This window comes from Manis javanica, chromosome 16 (genome assembly GCF_040802235.1).
Source record: "Manis javanica isolate MJ-LG chromosome 16, MJ_LKY, whole genome shotgun sequence".
In the NCBI taxonomy this organism is placed as follows: Eukaryota; Metazoa; Chordata; class Mammalia; order Pholidota; family Manidae; genus Manis; species Manis javanica.
Window position 1 is genome coordinate 66,219,400 of NC_133171.1, and position 15,188 is coordinate 66,234,587.

General features: G+C 42.5%; 2 protein-coding genes, 1 long non-coding RNA gene and 2 pseudogenes across 4 annotated transcripts in view; 3 read left to right on the plus strand and 2 right to left on the minus strand.

Moving 5' to 3' along the window:
• LOC140846802 (uncharacterized) overlaps positions 1–15,188 on the minus strand; it is a 477,545-nt gene that overhangs the window by 359,981 nt on the left and 102,376 nt on the right. The window lies entirely within an intron of this gene.
• Positions 206–673, plus strand: LOC118968404 (histone H4). The gene has a single exon (XM_036998459.2). It carries the CDS (start codon positions 302–304, stop codon positions 611–613), a length of 312 nt encoding a protein of 103 aa, XP_036854354.1. The 5' UTR covers positions 206–301; the 3' UTR covers positions 614–673.
• On the minus strand, positions 6,644–8,266 carry LOC108396299 (histone H2B type 2-F-like; annotated as a pseudogene).
• Positions 8,486–8,916, plus strand: LOC108396297 (histone H2A type 1-like; annotated as a pseudogene).
• Positions 9,835–10,287, plus strand: LOC108396298 (histone H3.1). The gene has a single exon (XM_073224548.1). It carries the CDS (start codon positions 9,853–9,855, stop codon positions 10,261–10,263), a length of 411 nt encoding a protein of 136 aa, XP_073080649.1. The 5' UTR covers positions 9,835–9,852; the 3' UTR covers positions 10,264–10,287.

Genomic DNA, 15,188 nt, shown 5'->3' on the forward strand with positions numbered 1-15,188 from the left:
GTCCCAAGCAACAAAACATAATGTGAAAAGTTAATTTCTTTAGTCTCATATAGTTAAAAAGGGCTGAAAATTCCTATCTGGGGACGCAGGATGTGCAGCTCGGGAAAGCACACACGGAGGGCAAGCTCCTCCTACGGGCGGGCGTCCGTGACATCCCCCAGAACTGGGCTAGAAAAGGCGGAGTCAGAGGGCGAAACGGTAGTTTCCGCTCGCGCGCTTTCAGTTTTCAAATAGGTCCGATATCTGCACATATAATGTCGCCTTTGTGCGCCCCTTGCTAGGAGCTTCAATTCTGGTCATCATGTCAGGTCGCGGGAAGGGCGGGAAGGGCCTGGGCAAAGGCGGCGCCAAACGCCACCGCAAGGTGCTGCGGGACAACATCCAGGGGATTACCAAGCCTGCCATCCGCCGCCTTGCCCGGCGCGGCGGGGTCAAGCGCATCTCCGGCCTCATTTACGAGGAGACCCGCGGGGTGCTGAAGGTGTTCCTGGAGAACGTGATCCGGGACGCCGTCACCTACACCGAGCACGCCAAGCGCAAGACGGTCACGGCTATGGACGTGGTCTACGCGCTCAAGCGCCAGGGCCGCACCCTCTACGGTTTTGGCGGCTAGGTCTACCATTTTCCGTAACCTTTCACTTTTTAAACAAAAGGCCCTTTTCAGGGCCGCCCACATCTTTATGTAAAAGAGCTAGCATGTTCCGGCATACGACAACCTCTAAATGCACAACACCTAAACAATCTAGGATCCGTATTTTGGAAGTCCAGTATTAAAAGCTTGAGATGGTATTTCCTACTGGGGTGGGTAAGTACAGCGTTGTAAGTACAAACACTTGCATATTTTAATGTTTACGGTGGCAGTGAAGAGCGTCACGTGGCATTTTTGCCTAGTTTACGAGTTCTTCAAAGTGAATGCCGGGTTTCTAGAATGCTAAGAAGAATTAGGGTTCAGCTGTGGGAAAGGGAACAAGGCAAGCCTCTCTGCCTGTTTCTCTGCTTAAAATGGCGGAAAGACGGGGAAGAGCCCGCACCCAGCGACGGAAGGGGGTGCCTTGGAACGGGTGCGACTTCACTAGCCGAATGGAGGGATCTCCGGGCAGCCGCGCGCCCCTCGTCTCCGGTGGCGTTTGCGTGACTGCTCTTGTTGACTAACCGTCTCTTATAAAAGGCACTGAGGAAAAATAACGGCACTCTAAGGGAGGGCTAAGTATTAAGCAGAGACTAGTAAATTTGACTTCCTATTGTGAAAAGTTAGGAAGGCTGTTATTTAATTATATAATTGTCACCTAAACAGTTGGTAAGTAGACATGGCAGCATTTTCAAAATGTATGGTATCCAGATATTTCACCCCAAATTATTTATACACTAAAAAAATCCTGCCTTATAATCATTAAAACCAAACTCCCTTTTAATAGTTCACATTAAAAAAAATCCTTATTCTTGTAATGTTTTAGATAACCTGGCTTGCTCTTGATGCCGGAGTTCTTCGCGGAGCCGAAGAATGAAATTTGCAAACACTCAAGGTAGGAGAGCAAGGCAGAGGCTTTTTTTAGGGAGCGAGAGGACAGAGGTCCTGGCTCAGGCCTGGAGGGGACAAGAGAGTCCAGGGGTGGTGCATTGTCTAGGGGTTTTATAGGCAGTTGAGAGACAAAGGGCTAGGAATGTATAGCTGCTAAGTGGTTCCAAAATGTTTATCTTTGAAAAAACACTAAGTTTCTTATTAGTGTTCCTGGTTATTTACAAGAATTTTATTGCTCTGATTTCCTCCCAGGAAGGATAGCAGCTTCCTGGTCTGGGAGCATATCACTCAAGGCTGCCTGCTTTGCTCCCAAACTGGGCTGAGTTACTGTCTGTTAAAAACTTACTTTTTAACTAATTGGGTTTTAAGTTGCATCTTATTTTCAAGATGGAATCCTTCCTGTTTTTACTACATTGTTTTGGGCTTGCTTGCTACATTGCCCAGGTTGCAAATCATTTGTTTAGGGCTGGAGGAAGAAAAGCAGCACCTGAGTAAAGTCAGAAAAACAAGCTGGGCCCCCCAGCAGGATAAAGCAAATCCCACAATGGATTATTCTGCTTTGTTTTTTCCAGAGGCCCTCACCCTACTCTGCAGTAAACCCATGGTCCCTGTCTCACTCTGAGGACAATCCAGTCAAGCCTTTGGTTCTGTTTCAGTGTAACCCCGGGGAAAAATCCCGGGGCAAAATACCTTTGAACTGAAATCAGTCAGAGAGAAATGAACTGGGAAAAACCCCTTTATTGCTTGCAAGCAGCTGTTTGCTTCTGCTTGCCTTTGTCTCACGACCCCGCTGCAGAAAAAAAGGGGCCCCACTGAACCTCTCAGCTTCAGATACACCCTCATTCCCCCTTGTGGGGCAATTCCGGGGAGTTCTCAGGCCTCTTGAAGTCTATTTGTGGAACCCAGCTTGAAAGCCTTATATCTAAAGCTGTTTTTTCTCTTCCCTTTGCTACACCAGCTCCTGATCTCTCTGAAAAGATGCACCTTGAGAATACAAATCTGATTCTTTCGAACTGGTGTTTTCTTGCTGTGGAGATAACTGTCTACACAGTAATATAGAAATTAAATAATCTATCCAGAGATTTCACTTGAACTACAGACTCAAGATACTAAGCTACCATTTGACTTCTCTACCTGGTAGTCTGTTAATACCCACTTCCAACTTGAGCAGGCCCCAAACAATTTCTGATATCATAAAAGAAGCTTCTCTCGTCATCTTAAATTTGCTAAATGATAATTCTAACCTTTCAGCTGGAGGTTTAATCCTACATTTAATCCATCAGTATGTCCTGTCAGCTCTGCCCTTGAAAACATGCAAGAATCCAAGCATTTCTCCTTCCCACTATTAGTGCTCTGAAAAGCAACTGCCATCTCTCACTTTAATTAGTGTACCCTCTATCTTCTGGGTCTGATTTTGCTCTTCTATTCTTCACACAGCAGCCAGAGGGACTGCAATAAAGAGTAAATCAGATCAGGCCACTTCTCTGCTGAAAATCCTCCAACGGCTCTCATTTCACTCAAAGTAAAAGGCAAGTATCTTTCGATGGCTTACAAGGCCCCCCTCTCTCTGGCCTTTGTTACCTTGAAATAGGCTGCTCTCCTTCTCTTTCTTAGCTAAGCAGTACTGTCCCAACAACTTTTTAGAACAGGGCAAGATACATCTCTTTCAAGGATTGTGTACTGTCCTCTCTGCATAGGCCATTCAGCTCCCAGATTTCTGTCGGCATTGCTCCTTCATTTCTCTCAGGTTGATATTCAAGTATCATCCTTTCAGTGAGGCTGGCTGTGAGCAGTGTGGTCACAGCTACCCCATCCTGACCCCTAACACTCTGCTTTATTTTCCTGTTCTAGAGGAGCTTGCAGTCTATTTGGAAAGTCAACACATAACCCTCATAAAAAATGAAGCAGGAATGGAACTCTACCTAGGATGTCAGAAGAGCATAATCCAAATCCTTAGTGAGAGTGGTAGTTGACATTTGGACAAGCAGCTTGGTAGGAGGCTTCAGAGGCCCCTTAGACCAGTAACAGGAATCTGGATTTTACTCCAGACAACAGGGAACAGAGTTGCTTTTTTTACTGTTTTCTCCATATAGTTTGCTCTGATTGTGGAACCATTGTCTTTTATGAAACTAGTTGTTGCACTTAGCATATTGAATTTAAATTGTGTGTTTGCATCTCTTTACCCTTAGAATGAAATTCTACTGACTTCTCAAAGTGGCTGGATGAATGTATATGAATGAAATGGATATAACTGAATTTACAATTGTTAAGATAAAATACTTAACTGTACCTAAGAAGCCTTGAAGGAAAGGAAAATACTTCACGAAAGACCCTTTAAAGACAAGGATGTACATTAGTAGCAATTTTGGCAAAGTGCTTTACTTATCTTTTCTGGACATCTACAGACTTTTGGAGTGTAAGGGGTGATTTTCTTTTAAACAAATTCCCAGTACATTTAATAGCTTTTAAAGTAACATTTAAATTTAAAGTAACATTTAATAGCTTGTGCAGCTTCTGTCTTTTTGTGAGAGGTGAAGTGACTTCCACTAATACATTTGTACATTATCGTTAACTTTGTGATTCATAATTCTAGATATATATAAAAGGATATATTAACTACCATACAAGTTATAAAGGATTGTTGGGAAGCAAACATTTTCCCGTACCCTTAAAGGTTCTTCTCGATGGTCTAAGAATTAAATTGACATGAGACAGATTAACAGGAGAAAATCGAATTTAATTATGTAGGGTTAATCTGCACAGACATGAGATTCCAAAGACGATCAAATAAAATGAGGTATGTGTGTTGTCCTGAACTAAGGAGAGGGGGTTAAGAGTCTAGGACTTCAAAAGGAAGAAAAGCAGTTCACTGGAAGATAAAAAAGGGTAAATGTTTAGTTAAATGTTTTCTGGTTGTTGGGGAGGAAGAAATTCCTCTATCGCTTGAGGTTCTTTTAGCTGGTCTAAGAATCAAATTGACATGAGACAGATTAACAGAAGAAAAAACAGAGTTTAATTAAGTATGTAGGGGGAAACCATAGACATGGGTTCCAAAGACATTCCGGGAGAATGAGGTGTATGTCTTCCTGAACCAAGGAGAAGGGGGTATAGGGATCTGAGACTTCAAAGGATAAGGGAAGTAATTCCCAGGAATAGGAAAATCATAAATGTTTGATAGAGAAATGTTTGCTGATCCACACAGAAACAATGAGAGGGCACAAAGAGGAATTTTAACAGATTCAACCACATCTTCCATGTCTACCACACATAGTTTACATTATAATATAGTTATCTAAATTGATAGCTGTCTTCCTAGAGCATGTCCTCTAAATTCTTTTTTCATAGTTGAGGGGTCGGGTGTGTGTGTGTCAAAGTTTCTTTCTGAATCTTTTGGACCCTGATGGTTTTCACCTCAAAGTAATCTGCATGTCACAGGGCATAGTGCATGCCCCAGTAATACATACTGGGGTGACCTGCCCTTGGTCCCTACCTGGGCCATATAGAAACAATGGGACATAGGAATTTTAACCAACAGACTTTGCTAAAGTCCTCCATCTACCACTTCTAGTTCATATTATACTGTAGTTATCTATGGTGATGGCTCCCTTCCTGGAGCAGTTCCTTTATCCAAATTATTTTTATGCAGTTAGGGAGAAGGTCAAAGTGTTTTCTTGAATCTTTTGGGACTTGATTGCTTTCAGCTTCAAACAATCTGCATGCCAAAGTGGCACATTTTGGAAAGGCCAGCCCTTGGCCCCTATGGGATAACATGATAACAATACATGAACCCAATTGCCAACCAGGTATTAAAAAAAAATACTACCAATAACTTGCTTTGACCTAATCTCATCCTCCTGCTACCCCATTAGAGGTAAGCATGGTCCTGAATTATGTCTTTATTTTTTTGCCTTTTTACCTTATTTCTAAAAAACCACACATGCATTTATACCTAAATAATATGTTACTTTATTACTTTATTGCTTAGTTTTTGCTATCAAAAGATGGTATTTGTGGAAGAATGTCTTACTGCTCCAAACATTTACAACTTCACATGGTAAGATTTTACTTCTTGCCCCAATGACTATGGTCAATGAATGTGAGTGAAAATGACATGTGCCACTCCTGAGTGGAAACTTTAAGAGCCAATGTATGGTCTTTTTTCCTTCAACATGATTCTTAGGATGAAGATGGGTGGAATTAGAGCAGTAACAGACCCATAGTCAGTATACATTATGAAGAAAATACTGCTTGAATTGGCAAGCAAAGGCAGGGAGGTCTCAGTTACATTAAGCATTAGGTTGTTTCCAAAACAGTTCAGGGAAAAGAGATGGTTCTAAAGAAGGGTTTAGACTTAGAAGAGGTTTGGATTGTTGTTCGACATTGCCAGAGAAGGAAAACTAATTGGTGTCAAATGCTAGTAGGCTTTGTGTGTGCCTACTGCCTTGTTCTAGGCCTCAGGACTCTAAGATTCCAGGGTGGACAGGACCAAGGGCTCTTTCTTATTACTTCAACCGGAGGTTTTAGCCATCGCTATTTTGGAGGACTTTGTGGAGGCAGCATCCCAAGTGCTTTACCTATTTTCTTTTATTGATAGCTCCAGCAATGCTAAGTGGGAGTTACTAATTATTATTCCCATTTTCAAGGTAAGGATATGCTCACAGAGGGTGTAAGTACTTTGCCCAAACTCAGCATTCAAACAGGCAATAAGGACTGTGTCATGTCCTGGGGCATTTCACCCTTGAACAATGCTTCCATCTTTCTTTTCATGAACGCATTGTTTAAGAATGTATGTGTATTAGAGTTGGAGAGCAAGAAATGAATGCCTTAATTATATGTAGCCTTCAGGGAATTTTCTTCAGATCCGTTACAAAATAGAATCACTTATTTAATGTTCGCAGGAATCTACTATGTAGGCATTGGTAGAGAAAGACATGTAGCTAATAAGCAGAAAATGAGATTTTTGAGCTCAGGTTTACACTGCCAATGCCCATACTTCCCCCTCCATACCACAGTCACAAAAAAGTTAACATCCTGCCAGGTGATCCTTAGGTTCCAAATTAAATATATCATATATATATATATGATATATATGTGATTTTTTTTTCTAAAGAAACTGGCTGGTGTTAGGACTCAGAACATGTATGGTATTTTCTTATTTTGTTCTGGTTGCCCTTTGAACTTGATTCCCCTTTCCTGTGATTGCTTAGCCTCTTGCTTGAGATAAAGTTTAACAGTGTGGGAACAGTCCTTAGACTTACACAGACAAGGAGTCATCCATTTCCTTTATTCATATGTTTAAGAATCTAGTTACTTAACCTTAATTTCTTGGGTCGTTCACCTGTAGAATGGGAGATTCCACGTCCCAGGTGATTATAGGATAAAACTAGCTAAGGAGCACACGGTTAATTCCTTGTAAGCCTTTTCCCTTAAAATTTCAGGGAATGAAGAAGTAACTGTGGAAAAGGTCATTCTAGGACAGAAGGTTCAGGGAGAACTTTGGGAATTCTTGGGAAGGAAGATCTTGAGGTTGACAAATGAGGCAGAACCCTCTATCATCACCCCGCCCCGCCCCCATCACAGGTTGTTGGAATTACACGACCCTGGTGTCTTTCACTTGCTCTCGCTCAGGTTTTCAGTTTCTTACATCATTTTATATTACGCTGTGTAGAAGAAAACTAGTGGATGATAAGTTCCTGACCTTGACAAAAGGTAATGTTTAGCTGCGTGAAATAACACTACTTTCGATAAAACTAGTGGGTTTTTTTTAACTGCGCAGTTAGAAGACGGGCAGAGATCGGCTGTGGTTTCGGAAACGCAAGCTGCAGTGATGTTGCGCCGCCGATGCACCTCTAACCATTCGCAACCTAACAGCAAGTTACAAAAATAGTTTCATTTTCCAAAAAATAATTTTACCATAGGTTTAGGGCCATTCAAAGCTAAGACCAGGTTTCCCGTTAATCTCGAACACAGGTAATGGGGATGAAAAAATTAAAGCGGGGAAACCGCCTCCAGGAGGAAATTGTAGTTTTTAAGATATCAATCCAGAACCCAGACTACCTTTGACTTCCCGAGAATACGCCGTTAACAGTTACATGCAGATTTGAACTGATGATTACAAGAGGGGAGACCTGAGGTCTTAATGCTTCTTACGATGACTCTCCCAGATTTAGTAGGTTTGGAGTTAAAGGTCTTTAGGAGACAATGCAGGTAGCTCTTAAAAGAGCCTTCGGATAGACGCTGTTTCAGAAGACAAGTTACTTAGAGCTGGTGTACTTGGTAATGGCCTTGGTGCCCTCGGACACGGCGTGCTTCGCCAGCTCCCCAGGGAGCAGCAAGCGCACGGCCGTCTTGTAATGCGCCAGGCGCGACGCTTCGCCCGCGAAGCGCTCGAAGATGTCGTTGACGAACGAGTTCATGATGCCCATGGCCTTGGACGAGATGCCCGTGTCGGGGTGGACCTGCTTGAGCACCTTGCATACGTATACCGAGTAGTTCTCCTTGCGGCTGCGCTTGCGCTTCTTGTCGTCCTTTTTCTGCACTTTTGGTGACCGCCTTCTTGGAGCCTTTCTTGGGCGCCGGAGCGGACTTGGCGGGCTCAGGCATTGCAAAACCTACTTCACCACTAAAATAAGTGTAAAGGAAAGTGAAGCAACTGTCCTCATTTGTTTGGTTTATATGCAAATAAGGAGTTGTACAGTTACGAGTTCTGACTGGTCTGTTAGTATTTAGGCGGCTGATAGACTCCATTCTATACTCACATTGGCGCTTTCCGCTGCCTAACTATAAATAATTAGACCTTTCAACTATAACGCCCTGTATAAATTAGAAATGTTGTTGCTTAAGACTGCCTTTTGATTGGCTGAGATTTGTGTTACGCCAACAGCACAGGCTGTTTTAGCAAGACGCCGCAGAGTATGAGAGTGTAAATCGTACAGCTCTAGAAGTTGGATTTTTTCGTCAGCAGCTATGTCTGGACGCTGTAAGCAGGGCGGCAAAGCTCGTGCCAAGGCCAAGACCCGATCCTAGCGGACCGGGCTGCAATTCCTCATGGGCCGCGTGTACCGCCTGCTGCGCAAGGGCAACTACGCCGAGCGGGTCGGGGCGGCGCGCCCGTGTACTTGGCTGCGATGCTGGGGTACCCGAAGCCCGAAATCCTGGAGCTTGCGGGCAACGCGGCCTTTGACAAGAAGACGCGCATCATCCCGCGACCCCTGCGGTTGGCCATCCGCAACGACGAGGAGCTCAATAAGCTGCTGGGCAAAGTCACCATCGCGCAGGGTGGTGTCCTGCGCAACATCCAGGCCGTGTTGCTGCCCAAGAAGACCGAGAGCCACCACAAGGCCAAGGGCAAGCGAACCTGCCTAAACACGTTTGTGCAGCTAAATCTTTTATACTGAAAGGCTCTTTTTAGAGCCGCCCACAGTTTTCACTCAAAAAAGAGCTTGTAGCAACTGTGTCAAGCCTTGCTTTCAATTACAAGTTCCTGGTAGTAATTGTCACTGCAAATTACTTCGATGTGATGCAGGAAAATGGGACTAGAAAAAGTTTACGATAGTAAACTAAGGAAGGGATTTCGTATACTTGGGAGGAAGCAAGTTGGAAAGTGCAAAGCTTTTGAGTAGGCTAGATGGACAGTTGACTCCCAGTATTTGTTCTGCAAATAAAATATTGCACTAGACGAGGCAAACTCAAAAGCGGAATGAATCGACTTGTGGGAAACTGCTCAACAGAAGCGCTGGTGAAAACGGTAGCCTTAAATGTCAAAGCCATTTAAAACAGCAAAATGTTAGAACCATTGGCAAATCGAAAATAAGCGCGGGCCTTTCAAATTTGAAATTAGCCAAAATACCAATTAGGCCCCCGTAAAGAAGTCAATCAACTTGTTATGAACTGTTTGCCGGTCACCTACAGGCTAGGCGCTTCATCTGGTTTAGTGGATATAACGGTAGCCCAGGCCACTCGGTTCAGCTCAGAAAAAGTAACAAAAGTAAAATGTGTTGTGGTCCTTGAGATCTTAGGACCCGTTACATACAGCTGCTGAATCAATTTGCATATTTCATGACCTTCCGAGTGGTTCCTTTTTTACAATCTTAGGTGCTGAAGTAGAACTAGAAAATTAAGTCCAGCTTCCGGACTATAAGAAAGGGGATTTGAATATGTACTAAGTTATCCAATCAGATTCTCTAGTAATTCACCAATTCATTCGTTGACTCTTCAACCAATGGTTTTATTGCGCGGGACTTTTGAAAAAGCATAAAGCCAATCAGAATGTTTCTGAGTATATATAAAGGCAATCTCTTACTCGTACAAGTTCGCTCCTACTTTTACCTGAAATGGCTCGAACTAAGCAGACAGCTCGTAAGTCTACCGGTGGCAAGGCGCCACGAAAGCAGTTGGCCACCAAGGCTGCCCGCAAGAGCGCGCCGGCCACGGGCGGCGTGAAGAAGCCCCACCGCTACCGACCCGGCACGGTGGCGCTGCGCGAGATCCGCCGCTACCAGAAGTCCACTGAGCTGCTGATTCGCAAGCTGCCGTTCCAGCGTCTGGTGCGCGAGATCGCACAAGATTTCAAGACCGACCTGCGCTTCCAGAGCTCAGCGGTGATGGCGCTGCAGGAGGCGTGTGAGGCCTACCTGGTGGGGCTCTTCGAGGACACCAACCTGTGTGCCATCCACGCCAAACGTGTCACCATCATGCCCAAGGATATCCAGCTGGCGCGCCGCATCCGTGGGGAGAGAGCTTAAAGCTTTTCCCAAAGTAGTTTAAACCAACTTAAAAGGCTCTTCTAAGAGCCACCCACTTTCTTTGGAAAACAGCTGTAATTAACTCAAAGCAATTTGCCAGTCTTAAGTTTTAATGACTTCGTTTGTGATAGTTTCTGTCACTGGGTGAATACTGGGAGTGTCATGGAACTGCTTAGATTTCAAGTGTTTTTGTTTAGCCATCCTTTGAAGTTTCCTATCAGGTTTGCACGCTAAGTGTGATGTATGTAAAAGTTTGTATATAGGACCTCTGCTGGCTTACGGGAAATTGGACGCAAGTATATTTTCCTGGTGGGTTCTTGCACTTTAAAAATAGCCACATTGTGTTTTAGGTAGAAAAGTGGAAGTTCATTGACAGTTAAGGAAATAGCTGTGGACAATTTGGTTGCTCCTGTCTCACATCTCTAACTTCAATTTGCTGGTTCCCATCCCTGTGTAAAGTTGAAAGTTTTTGCTTTCCTGTGAAATGCTCTTTTGCACACGGCAGTTGAAAGCACTTTTTTTTTTGCTGATAGTTGACTTCTCATACAAAAAACTAGACCACTTAGGGTTTCTAACGAGCAATATTCTGCCTGAACCCAAGGCAGATCCCCAAGGGCTTCTCAGTCTTTTAAGTAGTAAGTAACGTGGCCTAACCACCAGAGGCATAAGCATCATTTGGGAGCTTCCTAGAAATGTAGCAAGACCTGTCTCAGACCTAACCCAGGTCTACTGAGTCAAAATCTACAATATACCAAATGCTGTTTCTGATTTCATTATGGAAAACAGCCTGCAAACTCTAGCCAGGAGTCAGCACTTGCAAGCTGTGTTCTTATTTCTCTAATATAATGTTTTCTATAACATTTGCACACAACAATCCCCAAAGATAGTTTGATTAAATATAGATCAGTGATCTCAATGTTGACTTGCATGTTATAGTCAATTGGAGGTTTTATAGAAATATCTTTGCCTGCGGTCCAATCAGTACTCATTTAATTGTCATCTGTGGGGGTGGGGCCCAGACTAATAATTACTAAAACTCATGTGTTTCCAACAGGTAGCTAGAACCTAGACTAGATGCTCCGTAAATTTCAATCTTGTGATTACCTCAGGTTTGAATCCAAGTTTATCAAGGAATTACCTAATTGAATCAGGCTTTCCTCATAGTTTGCCTTTAGAAAGAATACACTAGTTTTCAAAAGGGCTTTCTGACTTGCTTGATGACTGCTTAATCTCACTACAGTGAATCAAAAAGCACCTGGCTTCTGCAGCACTTACTGAGGACAGGGCTAATGTGAGTCTACATTGAGAGGTGAAGCTGCTTTCAGTGGTTGATGATTACCAGGTTTTGAAGGATGCTATGAGGAACATGCTGGACGTCTCTGCTGACAACTTGTGGATACTTGTCTGTCTTCACATTGGGCCTTTCCTATAGGGATTAGCACAAAGTCCTGTTTGTTTATTCAGCTGTCTTTCTCCATCACCTTTGTTTATTTATTTAGCAATTTATGTGTTTTCCAGATTTTTCATTTTTTAAAGCCTTTTATTATGTGGTATTTCCCAAAATAAATATGGAAGTATAAATAATACTTTAATAACCCTACGCACTTCTCACCCAGCCTCAATATCATCACTAGTCAAATGTTTTATCTGTACCTCTTCTACCCACTGCCCTGATTATTGTAAAGCAAATCATAATATTTCCTCTGTCAATATTTTAATACACATGTACCATTTTAAAACCTAATTATGCCATTAATACTACCCCAACAAACAACATTGTTTAACATTGATGAATTTTTAAATTTATTTACTCTACATATATTTGTTGAGAGTTTACAATGTGTGCATGTAAAGTAGTGCTGGAAAACTGGTTTATACAAGCACACCCTGACTGCCGCAGTCTTTTATTATCTTGAAATTGTGTAGTTCCCATCGTCCTGTATTCCCACCAAACAAAAGATATAACAAAACATGCTGTGAGTGTCAAGGTCAGAGATTCCAGGGGTGGCCAGCCTGGAGCATCTCCTTGGTGATGAAAAATGTCCAGATAGCAGACCTTGATCTTGGAACACTGGTCCTGCCGGGAGGGGAGGGGCCCTGGATAGTTTAGGTGAGTTGCTACAAAATAACAGCTTGCTGACTGTAGACCCCAGCTGCTTCTGGATTTCCTGCATGTGACTTCCCCCAGGAGAACTTCTGTCTGGATTGCTGTTTCCAGGTTGTCTCTTCAGTCTTTCCAAACCAGTGAAGATGGCACTCAGAAGGTACTATTTCAGCAAAGACTTGAAAAATGAGGAAGCAAGTTGTGAAAGAAGAGGGAAAGAGCTGAGGTGCCAGGGTGGCTAAATGGAAAAGTGACCTCAAAAGAAGCTAAGGGCAGAGAAATAAGTGGAAGCTTGATCAAGAAGGGCCTTGTCAGCCACTTTAAGGAATTTGGCTTTGGATGTGAGTGAGATGCAAGCCCTTGGATTGAATATAGGATTTTTGTGCTTGTCTCATTTTAAGCAGGTTCTGCTTTATTTTTAGTTATTCTCAGTTGTGCTCTGGTACAAAAATTAGGCCCAGTTTTCTTTGTTTTGTGCTATTCAGACTTTGTAGAAGCTGATCTGAAGCATTTTACAGTTAGGGAGAAATGAGAACATCTATAAAAGTTAGTTTGGAGTTAAACTCGATTAATATTGCTGAACTTCAGTTCGCTAGTTTCAAGGCCACAGGCAAAATGTTTATCCCCAGGTAACAATCTCAGTTTATTTGGATTGCAAATTCAACAGTCTTCAGGGTACCAGGCAAGAGGCTTCTTTTATCAGGGACAGTGGTAAACTACCCAGCTTTATTTCATTGGGTAATTTAGTCAGTAGTGGTTTTTCTGCCTGAAATCAAACCCTCTGACAGTTGCAAGTTTCATGTATGTAGAATTTTCAGCCTTTGTTATGTTTTACCAAATACAGATGTTAGCAACACCTACCTTATGATCTGTTTAGCTAGTAAAAGATTCAGGATTTTATCAGTTCAAAAGTCTGTAATTTGGCAGCAAAGGACACCATCAGCAGAACAAAAAGGCATCCTACAGTATGAGAGAATATATTCGTAAATGACATATCTGATAAGGGGTTACATACAAAATATATAAAAAGCTCACATTCATCAACATCCAAAACACAAATAACCCAATTAAAAAATGAGTGGAGGATCTGAACAGACACCTCACCAAAGAAGAAATTCGAATGGCCAACAGGCACATGAAAAGATGCTCTGCCATCACTTATCATCAGGGAAATACAAATTAAAACCACAACGAGGTATCACAACGATGGTCAACATCGAAAAGACAAGAAACATTGTGGTGAGGATACAGAGAGAGGGGAACACTCCCATACTGCTGGTGGGAATGTAAATTAGTTGAACCATTCTGGAAAGTAATATGGAGGTTCCTCAAAAAACCAAAAATAGAAATACCATTTAACCCAGTAATTCCACCCTTAGGAATTTACCTCAAGAAAACAAGATCCCAGATTCAAAAAGACATATTCATCAATAAGTTTATTGCAACACTATTTACAATAGCCAAGACATGGAAGCAACCTAAGTGTCCGTCAGTGGATGAATGGATAAAGAAAATGTGGTACATATACACAGTGGAATATTATTGAGCAATAAGAAGAAAACAAATCCTACCATTTGCAACAATAACATGGATGGAGCTAGAGGGTATTATGCTCACTGAAATAAGCCAGGCAGAGAAAGACAAGTACTAAATGATTTCATTCATTTTTGGAGTGTAACAATGAAGCAAAACTGAAGGAACAAAACAGCAGCAGACTCACAAGACTCCAAGAAGGGACAACAAGTTACCAAAGGGGAAGGGTGGGAGAGGGTGGGTGGGGAGGAAGGGAGGAGAGGGAGGGAGAAGGGAATTAAGGAAAATTATAATTACCATACAGTATAGGTAGGTCACAGGGAAGGCAGTATATAGCATGGAGAAGACAAGTAATGACTCTGTAACATCTTACTACACTGATGGACAGTGATTGCAATGGGGTGGGGTGGGGACTTGATAATATGGGTGAATGTTGAAACCACAGTGTTGCTCATGTGAAACCTTCGTAAGATTATATCTATCAATGATAATCTTAATTTTAAGAAAAAGAAAATAGTAGTAAAGCTCGAGTTTAAGATGCTCTGACTTTAGAGTAAATCCTTGCTCTAGCGAGACTACACTATCACATACATTTGTATAAGTCTAGCAAGAGGACCAGGAACTAAGAAATATGCAGAACGGGATCAATATTCATATAAAAACAAATGTCAGGTGCTCACCTTTTTGAGACCTTTTTAAAAGCTTTCTATTAAGAAAACGCAGTAATTAAACATCAATTTTTTTTAAATTAAAAAAACATAATTTGGTACCTATTTAAGATTATTTTATTTAATTTGAACAATAGCTATGGGTTGGGGCCATTTTAGCTGTGGGGAAAATTGTAACATTTCCAGAATATCTCGACTGGCTTTAGTGCATTTGCATATCCTCAGGGGTGGAGAGAAGTTCATCTCTATATCAACCCAGCATGGGTCTGAACCTAAGAGTTTAAAAGGACCGGCTGGCTTGCTTGCTTCCTGGCTTCTTTCAGAGCAGAGGAGAAAGATGGCCTGGGACTGCAGTTTGTGAGCAATAAACGGGTTTTAAACTTTATTTCTCCCTTTGACTGATTTCGGATTTTAGAGGTATTTTGCCTCGGGATTTCCTCTCCCTAGACTAACATCTGGCGGGAGTCCGCAGGGTGCCTCTGAATCCGATATCTGTCATAATGCGTAGGACCTTTGGGAGAGCTGCTCCTGTGGATGGTGGGGAGGTCCCAGTGGATGCAGCCACAACTTGTTATTATCCCCCCAATAGGGAACCCCTAGTGGGGGGTTGGTCTAGGGTA